Source organism: Pongo abelii, chromosome 19 (genome assembly GCF_028885655.2).
Source record: "Pongo abelii isolate AG06213 chromosome 19, NHGRI_mPonAbe1-v2.0_pri, whole genome shotgun sequence".
Taxonomy (NCBI): Eukaryota; Metazoa; Chordata; class Mammalia; order Primates; family Hominidae; genus Pongo; species Pongo abelii.
In genome coordinates, this window is record NC_072004.2 from 22,671,695 (window position 1) to 22,683,848 (window position 12,154).

Consider the following 12,154-nt stretch of genomic DNA (forward strand, 5'->3'; position numbering starts at 1 on the left):
AAGTGCTGGGTTACAGAGGTGAACCACTGAGCCCAGTCTCAAATGTTTTGTTTTTTTTTCTTTTTTTTTTTTTGAGACGGAGTCTTGGAGTCTCATATCGTTACTCAGGCTGGAGTGCAGTGGCGCGATCTCAGCTCACTGCAACTTCGGCCTCCCGGGTCAAGTGATTCTCCTTCCTCAGCCTCCCGAGTAGCTGGGACCACAGGCGCACAACACTACGCCCGGCTAATTTTTGTACTCTTTAATAGAGATGGGGTTTCACCATACTGGCCAGGCTGGTCTTGAACTCCTGACCCCGTGATCCACCTACCTCAGCCTCCCAAAGTGCTAGGATTACAGGCGTGAGCCACCGCTCCGAGCCTCAAATATGTTTTAATATACATTATGATATTAACTTCATGGAAATTGTTATGTCATTAAACCATTTACATAAACCATTAATCTCTAGTAAACTTAGCTTATTTGGTCATAATAGCCATAGGACATGAACATTTAAGACACTTGCCCACTGAATGTCCATCCCCTGGGTCAGCCTCTCCAGTGCCGGGAAGTCCTCTCTGTTGATCACCTCTTTCCCTGCACTTGTCTTCCACCCATTTTTCTTCCAACCTGGAACCCAGTTAGTTATACCATTTATCGTAAACATACTGTCTGTATACAGAACCAGTTTATTGATGTTCTGAGTCTTTGCTTGTTCAATGGCTTTGCAGGCTGCATGAATTTCCGCTCTTTGGTTTGTCTGCCGCCCAGGAAGTCTAATGCCTACATCTAAAGGATGGCCCGGCCCCCAGTAAAAGCGGATTCCTGCTCGTGACCTTCTACGCCCATTACTGGAGCAGCAGCCATCAGTGTAGACGACGACGAAGTCTCCCATGTAGGAAAACGTGTCTCTGCTAACTGGATGCTCCGGCTCCAAGCTCGGCTTCATGTGCTTTGCATACGGCTCTGCGCTTTCATCTCCATCTTCATCCAGTGGCTCACGGAGTCGCTTGGGGGCTTTCGTCTCCGATTCTTGTCCATGTTGATTTTCCTGCCCTTCTGAAACTTCCGGGCTTGCAGATTTCCTGACAAAGTCCCAGGCCTCATCCTCGGTGCCAAACTTCTTAAATCTGGCAGCAGGAAACCGGTCCACCTGTGCTTTGCACTCATTCCAGGTCAGAAAGACCCCGGTCTTGCGGCGCCTCCTCAGGGCATAGAACATCCCGAACCCGCGAGAGCCGCGGCGGCAGGGCACGGCGGCCAAGGCGACTCCGTGGGCCAGGAACAGAAGCCAGCTCATCGCTCACTCCCTGCACCGGGAAGCATTTCCAGTCCCAAGGAACCACTAATTTTACAAAGAGAGTTGTCCTAAACTGTGACAAGTTTTCCAGTACTTAATTCTTTTTACAATTCATTCGTTTTTTAAATGACAAATAAAATTGTATATATGTGGTGTAAAACCTGTTTAGAAATAGGTAGATGGTGGAATGATTACATTGCGCTCAGGAACATATGCATACTTACTTTTTGTGGTGAGAACCCTTCTTGATTTTCAAGAATACAATACATTAACTGCAGTCACCATGTTGTGCAATGTATCTCTTAAACTTATTCCTCCTGTCTAACTACACTTTTGAATGATTTCACTGTCTCCCCAAACCCCTGCCTCCCACCCCTGGTAACCTCCATTCTACTCTCGGCTTCTGTGAGTAGAAGCAGGAGGCTGGAGAATTGCTTGAACTCAGGAGGCAGAGGTTGCAGTGAGCTGAGATCGAGCCGCTGCACTCCAGCCTGCGTGACAGAGCAAGACTCTGTCTCAAAAAAAAAAAAAAAGAGAGAATCCAGAGGTCAGACATTCCTTTTAGCAAGGACTCCAGTATGGTTTCTCACCTACTCACTCCAACAAAATTGCTCTTCTCAAAGCACAAACGATAGTCATATCGTTAAATTATGAATTAAAGCATAATTCCTCAGCCTTTGTCTTAATTTATGTATCAGCAGCATTTGACACAGGTGATCTCTCCTTTTTGCAAAACTTTCTTTGATAGAATTCCAGAACACTTAACCCACTTTCCCCCCGACATTTTTGATAATTACCCCTAGTCCTTTTTTGCTGTTTTTTTCTCACCTTTACTACTTTTTAAATGTTAGAGAAGCACTAGGCTCAGGACCTGGACTTATCTTTCTTTTCTTTGCTTTCTTACTAATTTTTGTGTCATTAATTTCCTGATATTTCATATTATACCTCAACACTAGACTACACCCAGCACCCTCTGACTTCTTCACTTGGGTGTCAGTCAGGAATCTCAAAATGAAGGTCCACATGGAGCCTCCAATACTCCCCAGACTTGCTCTTCCCCTATGTGTTTAACGGCAACTCCCATTTTATAGTTTCTCAGCTCAATATTCTTGATATCCCCTTTTAGTTCTCTCTGTATCTGTCTGGTTCTCATTCTCTCTCTCTCTCTCTCTCTCTCTCTCCATCATACACACACACACACACACACACACACACACACACACACACACACATTTTCAGATCTGTTGTGTATGGAAAACCTGCCAGCTTTGCCTTTAAAGTGCAGTAATTCCAAATGGTGTTTTCAAATTCACCTTCCCACCCTCACCACTTGGTAACTACACTACTTCCCTTACACAGTCAGGGCTCTACTGCAGATTTTTCTTGGGGGAAATAATGAGAACTATTATACATTCTTATTTGAGGGACCCTCAAAATTATAGGCTAGCCATATTCTATCTGAATTTAAGCTTTTATCATTGCCCTTTTTTTCATTCCAGTCTCTACACAGCAACCACAGTATGCAATTTTTTAGAATTCCAAGCCTGATCATAACACTCTTTTTTTTTTTTTGAAACGGAGTTTGGTTCTTATTACCCAGGCTGGAGTGCAGTGGCACAATCTGGGCTCACCACAACCTCCGCATCCCAGGTGAAAGCAATTCTCCTGCCTCAGCCTCCCGAGTGGCTGGATTATAGGCATGCGCCACCACACCCAGCTAATTTTTTGTATTTTTAGTAGAGACGGGGTTTCTCCATGTTGGCCAGACTGGTCTCGAACTCCCAACTTCAGGTGATCCACCTGCCTCGGCCTCCCAAAAGTGCTGGGATTACAGGCGTGAGCCACTGTGCCCGGCCAACACTCCTGTTCTAAACTACCTGCTCGATTACTTCTTTTCTCCCTCATTAGAATTTAAGCTTAACAAACCTGGGTAACTTTACATACTTTTCCACTGATCTATCCCCATGAGCTAGAGATCACTTAGTGTGAGGTAAATGATCAATAAATATTTTCAAATAACAGAATCAATTATTAATAGTTTTCTTTCTTTGAGTATACATTTAGACTTTCAAAAATCAAGAAAATAGATTGGTCAAGAGAATTCCGTTTGTTTTGATTTTGTTATCCGTTGATTAGATTAGCTGTGTTAGTATAGATTTCAGTGTGGGAAGCTGTAAGCATTTCCTAAATTTTAAAATGAAAGGCATGGGATTTAAATATCCATTCCTTTTATTTAAGGAATAAGAAAAGACAAGCCTATCTTTTCAAATATGTTTGTTATATGTAAACTATCTAAATTTATTTTTCTCTTTATCCCTGAATACTTTTTCAAGTTATTCATCTCATTTTAAAAAATCTACTTCGATAACATTTTAAAATATATATGCAACTTCATTAAGAATATCTTTGTGTTCCACTGAATAGCTTGTCAAATAATACATTAGCAGTACAATTTCCTCATAATTCTTAGACTTGTTTGATTAAATTTATAGATTTCCTACTCTCAACTCATAAATTCATTCAAGTATAATACATCCTACTTGATCTTTGTGGGGTTTTCATACCATATAGTTATTATTAAAATTGATTTTTGATATTTGAATCAACTTCAAAATTGTATTGTTGGTTAGACTGGTTAGTAGAATCCTTTTTTGTTTTGGTTCTGTTGTTTGTTCATTACAGAGTGGCCTTGCTACTGTAAAGCTTGAAACATTTTCTTTTTTGTTTTATTTCCTTCCTTCTTTCTTTCTCTCTCTCTCTTTCTCTCTCCCTCCCCCTCCCCGCTCCCTCCCTCCCTTTCTTCCTTCCTTCCCTCATTCCTTCCTTCCTTTTTCTTTATTTCTCTCTCTCTTTCTCTCTTTCTTTCTCTCTCTCTCTCTTTCTTCAGGTTTTGCTCTGTTGCCCAGGCTGGAGTGCAGTGGTGTTAACAAGACTCACTTAAATTTTTTTTAACAGAAATTTATCTATCTTACATTAACCAAATTTCAGTGTAACCAATATTTCTTTTAAGTGAAAAATTAAATCTTTACCATCTGTTAGCCTCAACACTTTACCTTCTGCAGCCTCAATTTTTCTGGCTCTAGCAATCCTCCCATCTCAGCCTCTTAAGTAACTGGGACTACAGGTAGTGCCACCATGCCTGGCCAATTTTTGTAATTTTTTGTAGAGATGGGGTTCACCATGTTGCCCAGGCTGGTCTCAAATGCCTGGACTTAAGTGATCCTCCCACCTCGGCCTCCCAAAGTGCTGGGATTATAGGCATGAGCCACCATGCCCAGCCAAAAGGTTGGAACATTTTCTAAATTTGAAAACAAAGTGCATGGCATTTAAATACTTATTCTTTAAAATATGGAAGACATGTTAACACCATATAAACCCAGAGCCTGTATTTTTAGATTAGTAACATGTAGATATTTTCAATTTCTTCTAAAGTTTAAAAACAATAAATATTTTGTATTCAGGGAATTCTTTATAACAGAAGGTAAACATTTTTCACTTAAAAGAAATGTGATTACTTTGAAAAGAAATTTGGTTAATGTAAGTTAGATTAATTTTTGTTTAAAAAATAATTTAAGAAAAATAATGCTCAAAGAGCAGTGATCATGGCATTTATTCCAGAGAGAGGAAGTTTAGCCTGATCTGCCTGTAACAACAAAAGTAAATGGATCAAGATAATTCTATAGGGACATAGATTAAAAGATAACATACTTTATAATTTTAAAAACCATGATAATTTTTGTTACATGTATTAAATGTGAGAGAACAAACAGCATAAAAAATGAACTTTTGGGGGGATATAAACAAGCACTGAGAACAGTGTGAGGAATAAAATTCTCATCCTGGCTTGGTGTGGGCAGAACCTCACAGCCTGAGAACAGCCCCAGTATGTGGTGGTGTTAAGGCCCCTCTGTATAAAAACTGTCCTCATTTACCGAGAATTGAGGTCTCAGGAAAAAGAAAAAAAATTGCTAACTTCAAAATGAAATGATTGGTTCATCATTTGATATACCCTGTGCCTTTACAACATAAACAATTGTGTTGTCATTCTATAAGGTTTATCATTTGTTACATTTAAAACGAGAATAATTTCAAATTTGAAGTGAAATAAGTCCCTTAGAGAAACAAATTTCAAAATACACCCACTACCTATCCATATCTATATCATCTATGTCTGTGTTAGGCCATTTTTATATTGCAAAAAGCAAAAACATCCTTCTAGGCCTTCTAAATTTTATAGGATAACACAAACATTGATGCAATGGTGATAGACAAAGATGGATGTTAATATTATTTGGAAACATTTTCATTTATAGTATTGTGAGGAAACCATCAAGGGGTTGGTGGTCTTAGGCATTATTTCCCACTAGGGTCTATACCTTTGCATGTGAAAAGCAGGTACTAGAGGAAGAGCGAAGAGAGAGCGCTCATTGTTCCCAGAGAATTGGACTAGAGAAATATGAAGTCGCCTAGAGAATGATTGTGCACGCAGCGCTTTTCCCTGGGAAAGCCGTCTCATCACTTCGGTTGTATATTTTACTACAATGATAAATTATTGGTTTGAGTTTAGATGTGTTCATTAAATATGGGTTAATGTTATGGTCCCGTAATGTTAGGACGATACACAGAACCTGTGGGAAATTATCAGTCACTCACATAACCAAGGAGAAAGAGAAGACAACGGTGGGTCTCTTGCATTGTGATGTGATATTGAATTGACGGATTAAGACAGCCAGTGTGAGCTACCCACATGCAGCAACTGAAATTTCCAAAATAGATAATTACGATGTGCTAAGATCAGTTCATATGAAACACACATATTTGACGTGAACATTTTAATTTTGCATATCCGGTGCGTATGGGCTTTTTGTTTTGTTTTGTTTGTTTTTGTTTTTGTTTTGAGACGGAGTCTTGCTCTGTTGCCCAGGCTGGAGTGCAGTGGTGTAATCTCGGCTCACTGCAACCTCCGCCTCCTGGGGTCAAGCAATTCTCCTGCCTCAGCCTCCCGAGTAGCTGGGATTACAGGAGCCTGTCACCACACCAGGATAATTTTTGTATTTTTAGTAGAGACAGGGTTTCACCATGTTGGCCAGGCTGGTCTCCAACTCCTGAACTCAGGTGGTCTGCCCGCCTCAGCCTCCCAAAGTGCTGGGAGAGTATTTGTTTAAGCCGGCCTTGGTGCGCAGAGCGCTGCCTCTGAACTGGGGTTGCCCGTTCCTAGGGAACACGGCACGCCCTCTTTGCAGGGGAGCCACCAGCCCTCACGGTGCGGGAAAGAAGGCTGCTTATCTCCAGTGTGATCTGAAAAATTAGGGATGGGCCTGCGCGGTGGCTCACGTCTGTAATCCCAGCACTTTGGGCGGCCGGGGCCGGCGGATCACGAGGTCAGGAGTTAGTGACCAGTCTGGCCAACATGGTGAAACCCCGTCTCCACTAAAAATACAAAAATTAGCTGGGCATGGTGGTGCATGCCTGTAATCTCACCTACTCGGGAGGCTGAGACACGAGAATCGCTTGAACCCGGGAGACGGAGGTTGCAGTGAACCGAGATCATGCCACTGCACTCCAGCCTGGGCAACAAAGCGAGACCTTGTCTCAAAAAAACAAAAATTACGGATGCCTGTTTTACTTGTTTTCCAGACTTGTCTCTGGCTTGATCAGGGCATATAACTATGTATTTTTTTTATCTGTGTAACAAAAATATGTTGGTTTTTAAAAATAAAAACATAAAAGGAGCCTCCAGCCCGCAGCGGCTGGAGCCGGAGGCTGCGCTTGAACAGGCCAGGGAGCCACGAGGCAGCGCAGGACCTGAGCCCAGAGAAGCGACCTGGAAAGGAAGCTTCTCACAGAATGCAGCGCGGACAGCGGCTGCCGAGCAGGGGCTCTGGTAAGCACTGGCCCCTGAGCCCCAGCGCAGCGCAGGGTGACGCGAAGAGCCCAGGGAGCAAGGCCCCCACGCGCAGACGCGCTGCGCTCCCCCGCGCTGTGACATCATTGATGACCCCGCGCAGAGGCCTCCTCAACGCAGGCGCCTCCCTCTCAGCGCTAGAGCCCAGGCCACTGCCAGGGAAGTGTCCCTGCCAGGCGAGTGGCCCTGCCAGGCGCTCCTGCTGCTGCTTGCGGTCGCTCGCCAGGAAAATCTTATGTGGCGTGTCTCCTAAAACCGCTCGCATTTCAGGGTAAAATGTTTTAATTATGTTGCAGCCCTTTAAAACAATCGCTGATCATTATTGATTTCCTCAGGTATTTATTGTCACAATATTAATCATGATGACCTCGCTCGGTATTAATGTGCATGTCCCAACTAGTTCTTGCAGTGAATAATTGCACAATTATTTTAAGGGTTACCAGTTTTCCTCATGCCTCCTACTTGGCAGGAGTTTGGGTTGCATTTTTGCAGATACAGGGTGCAGCAGGTACACTTGTCCTCTACCTTCGGGGTCAAAATCAGTCCTGTGTTTAAATCTCACAGGCTACTTGAGCTTCTTGCTCTCCGTTTTCATTCATAGTCTCAATACGTCAACTTTATTAATCTTTTAAAGATTACTCATCTAATACAGGTGACTGTACATTAAATATGGATGGAAGTTGGCCTGTGAGGAAATACATGATTTTTTAAAAGGCAACCAACAAGTACTAGTTCTTAACTAAAAAGTGGGGGCAAGCTGAGAAACTAAAGCAGAAAAGGAAATTTTACCAGTCCGAAATAGATCCATTCTCGGAATTCACAGAATTTTCATAACATCTGACTCTCAGAGGGCATGAAGTGCATAATCTTCCCTAGATTACAAAAAACATATAGATGACAGATTTGCCTATGAAACTTCAGTACTACAAGAAACATAAAATATTTAAATATGAGATTTAAATATATTTAAAATTATTAAAGTAATATAAACATTTTTTAGTGACCGTGTTATGTTTTTCTGGTTATTTTCTTTTCTACTAGTATTTTTTCTGTAAAAATTGTAAAACTATATCAGCAATTTCTAATGCCAAAAAAAGTAAAAACTAGTGTGTATATAAATGCACACCATATCTCTTCCTTATGCTTTTATCTTTTGTCTCCCGACGACCCTAACCCAAACAATTACACACATGAGGAGGACAGTTTCTCCATGTTTAAGTATTATTCTTCAACTCTTGGTTATCTAATTACCAAAGTACACTTTACCATATATTCCAATTTGTCAAGGATGACAGTCCCTGCATTCAAATTTTGGATTTGCGTTTGCTTTACATTATATTAGTTGAAATTTTAACCTACTATCATATAGGTTAGGGAATGTCAGATAAACTTTAGTCAACAGATAACCACCATTATTTCAGTAGATCATTTCAACCTAATATATAGCAACGGCATAGAAATATTGCCTTTTTGTTAATATTTCCACATTTTATTTATTTATTTATTTATTTGTCTGATGACAAAAAAACTGGATTTTTAATAAATAAACTTTCAAAAATATTCTTAAAATGCGCAGTATTCAGAATAAATATGTTTTAAATTAAATAAATTTTAAAGATATCAGAGACAATGTACTAGGAAAAGCATGAGGCTCGAGAGAGAAAACAATACACTGTAACGATGATGACAGAATAATATAAAATGAGACCCCTTTCTACTCTAATCATATGAAAATAGCACAGACATATAACACCAACCACATCAAAACATAGTCTCCCTGGTTTGCAAACTGTTCACTGAAATAAAGTTTCTTTTCTCCAAATTCCTTTTCAGAGACCTGTTGTTCACATTAGCAACTCTAGTTAAAGCAGTAGAACAATCCAAAAGATATTTTAAAAAATCATTTTCAAGTAAAGAGCAAATGGACAGATAAAAAATAATGGTAAATGAGCAGTATAATATAAAAATAGACTAGAAAAAAGTTGTCAATTATTAGGACTATGAGAAAGAGTAATAAGTGATGTAATAGAAAAGTAACTGATACAAATCTGAAGATATACTTAAAATGGAAAAAATACACAAATTACTTCATAATGAGTACAGAGAAATAGATGGAAAACAGGAAATTATATTAAAGTAAATAAATGATAAAAAAAAAAAAAAAGATCCAGGCCAGGCATGGTGGCTCACTCCTATAATCCCAGCATTTTGGGAGGCTGAGGCAGGTGGATCACTTGAGCTCAGGAGTTGGAGACAAACCTAGGCAACAAGGCTGGACCCTATCTCTACAAAAAAATACAAAAAATTAGTCAGGCATGGTGGCATCTGTGGTTCTAGCTACTCCGGAGGCTAAGGTGGGAGGATCGCTTGAACCCAGAAGTTTGAGGCTGCAGTGAGTTGTGATCTCACCACTGCACTGCAGCCTGGGTGACAGAGTAAGACCCTGTCTAAAAATAAAAATAAAGAAATAAAAAGATCCAATAAATGTCTGATGAAATTTATCAATAATAAAACACTACTAACAGAAACATCAAAGGAGAAATTATGGTAGGAAGGAAATTCATCTCAGGAAAGATCTGGAAAGCAAAACAAAGTAATTAGTTAATACTAGTAAATGTATTAATATATCTAAGAGAATATTGGCTCTTAAGACAATTCAATACAAATTGGACCTAAAATCTTAAACAAAAGTAGTAAGGCAGATTCAAAGGAATATTTGGTTTTACCACATATTGGGGAAAAGATATTTATTAACTTTAGGTTTTGTTACAGTATGTATGCACGACAAAAATTTACAAACCTTCTAAAAATGTAGAAAGGAAATATGTAACTATAAAAAATGACAGAAATAGAAGTCAAAAAATAAGCAAATAAAATATTTAATTGAAATAATAAAGAACAGAATTGGGGAAAAGTAAGTTAATAGAAATCATAGTAAATAAAACTAAAGTCACAAAATAGCAACATAACATTTCAGTAACCATAATAATTATAAACAGGCTATACAAACCAATTACTAAAAACAAAATTCTGAAATTACTTGAAAAATTAATATCCAGCTATAATTATTATGACACAAAAAGTGAATTACATACATTCTTTCACTTCAGAATAAACTGGAGTAATAGTAAGCAGATTTACTTCACACTGTATAATCTAGAAAACTAGAAAATTATATGAAAACAGTTTTCATAAACATTGTAAAATAGGACTGTGCAGGACTGTGATCTATGACATAAAGGAAATAAGAAAGCTAAGTGTGAAAATATTACGTTTACTCCCTGGAAACTGTTTCCAGGCCGTGAAGCAGAGAATGGCAACCCGCAACACGGCCCACCAGTCTGGTAGCATTTGGAAGCCAGAAATGAGAATTCAGGAAAACGCAAAATGTTAAATTAGGGGAAAAGTACTGGAGAAAAAGAATCTGCAAAAGAAAAAATATTTTAATAACAATGAGTACCACATAAAGTTAAGAGTTATAAAACCATTATTTCGTTAACCTGATTTCAACAAATGTCTTTATACTGATAATTTTTCTAGTGTTATTTGTAAAACTAATAAACCATTTGTTTCCATACAATCATTAGTTCCACTTTTTTTTTCCTTGTTTTTTTTTTTGGAGACGGCGTCTCTTTCTGTCGCTCAGGCTGGAGTGCACTGGCACGAACTCAGCTCACTGTAACCTCCACCTCCCGGGTTCAAGGGATTCTCCTGCCTCATCCTCCCGAGTAGCTGGGATTACAGGTGCACGCCACCATGCCCAGCTAATTTTTGTATTTTAGTAGAGACGAGGTTTCACCACGTTAGCCAGGCTGGTCTTGAACTCCTGACCTCAGGTGAGCCGCCTGCCTCGGCCTCCTAAAGTGCTGGGATTATAGGCGTGAACCACCGCACCCAGCCTAGTTCCACTTTTAGTTTTGTCTGAGAAAATATATATTATACACATTCGGTTTTTTTAAATTTTGTATAAAGTTATGGGGCACAATTGTAATTTTGTTACATGGATATTTTGCTGCATGGGGTGCAGCCCGGGCTTTTTGAATATCCATCACTGGAATAACATGCATTGTACCCATTAGTAATTTTGCATCTTGCACCCCCAACCCTTCCAAGTCTCCATCTTTTCACACTCTATGTCCACGTGTACACATTATTTAGCTCCCACTTATGAGAATGTGGGGTGTTTGTCTTTCTGTGTCTGAGTTGTTTCATTTAAGGTAATGGCCTCCAGTTCCATCCAAGTTGCTGCAATAAACATGATTTCATTTGAAAATACACATATATGTATACATAGAATTTTTAAAATTATCTTTAAAATTTTTGCTTCTTTCTGGTTATTTCCTCAAGGTCATCCATATATCTCCTGCAGCTGAATATCTCGATATGCCTCTGCAGCCCTCTGTATCCCAATCTCAATTTTTATTTTTATTTATTTATTTATTGAGACAGAGTCTCGCTCTGTGTTGCCTAGGCTGGAGTGCAGAGGTGCAATCTCAGCTCACTGCAACCTCCGGCTCCTGGGCTCAAGCAATTCTTGTGCCTCAGCCTCCCAAGTACCTGTGACTACAGGTGTGCGCTACCACAACACGGGGTTTCACCCATGTTGGCCAGACTGGTCTCAAACTCCTGACCTCAAGGGATCCACCCGACTCAGCTTCCCAAAGTGCTGGGATTACAGGCGTGAGCCACTGGCCCAACCTCTCTCTAAATTTTTTAAATTATTCTTGAATAAGTAAAAGTAATATGAATCATCTTGTGCTTTTTTAAAACTTCTTGAATAAAATGTAATAGTTTACATCTTATTAACAAATTTATCAGTCCAATTCTGCTAAAGCAGAATGCCATCCCTTGGGAACCACAGCTTATTCTCTAAAGAGAGTTGAAGATACGCATTTAGTTATAATTATTTAACATGAAAAATGTATCCATTCCAAGCCTAACCTGAGAGATACAGATAATATACACTCCTA

The 12,154-nt window shown here is 39.5% G+C and overlaps 1 protein-coding gene across 1 annotated transcript; it reads right to left on the minus strand.

Annotated features, from left to right (window-relative positions):
* Positions 1–451: 451 nt before the first annotated feature.
* On the minus strand, positions 452–1,291 carry LOC100455360 (ribonuclease H1-like). The gene has a single exon (XM_054535958.2). The coding sequence runs from the start codon at positions 1,277–1,279 to the stop codon at positions 467–469; it is 813 nt and encodes a 270-aa protein (XP_054391933.2). The 5' UTR covers positions 1,280–1,291; the 3' UTR covers positions 452–466.
* Positions 1,292–12,154: the final 10,863 nt, after the last annotated feature.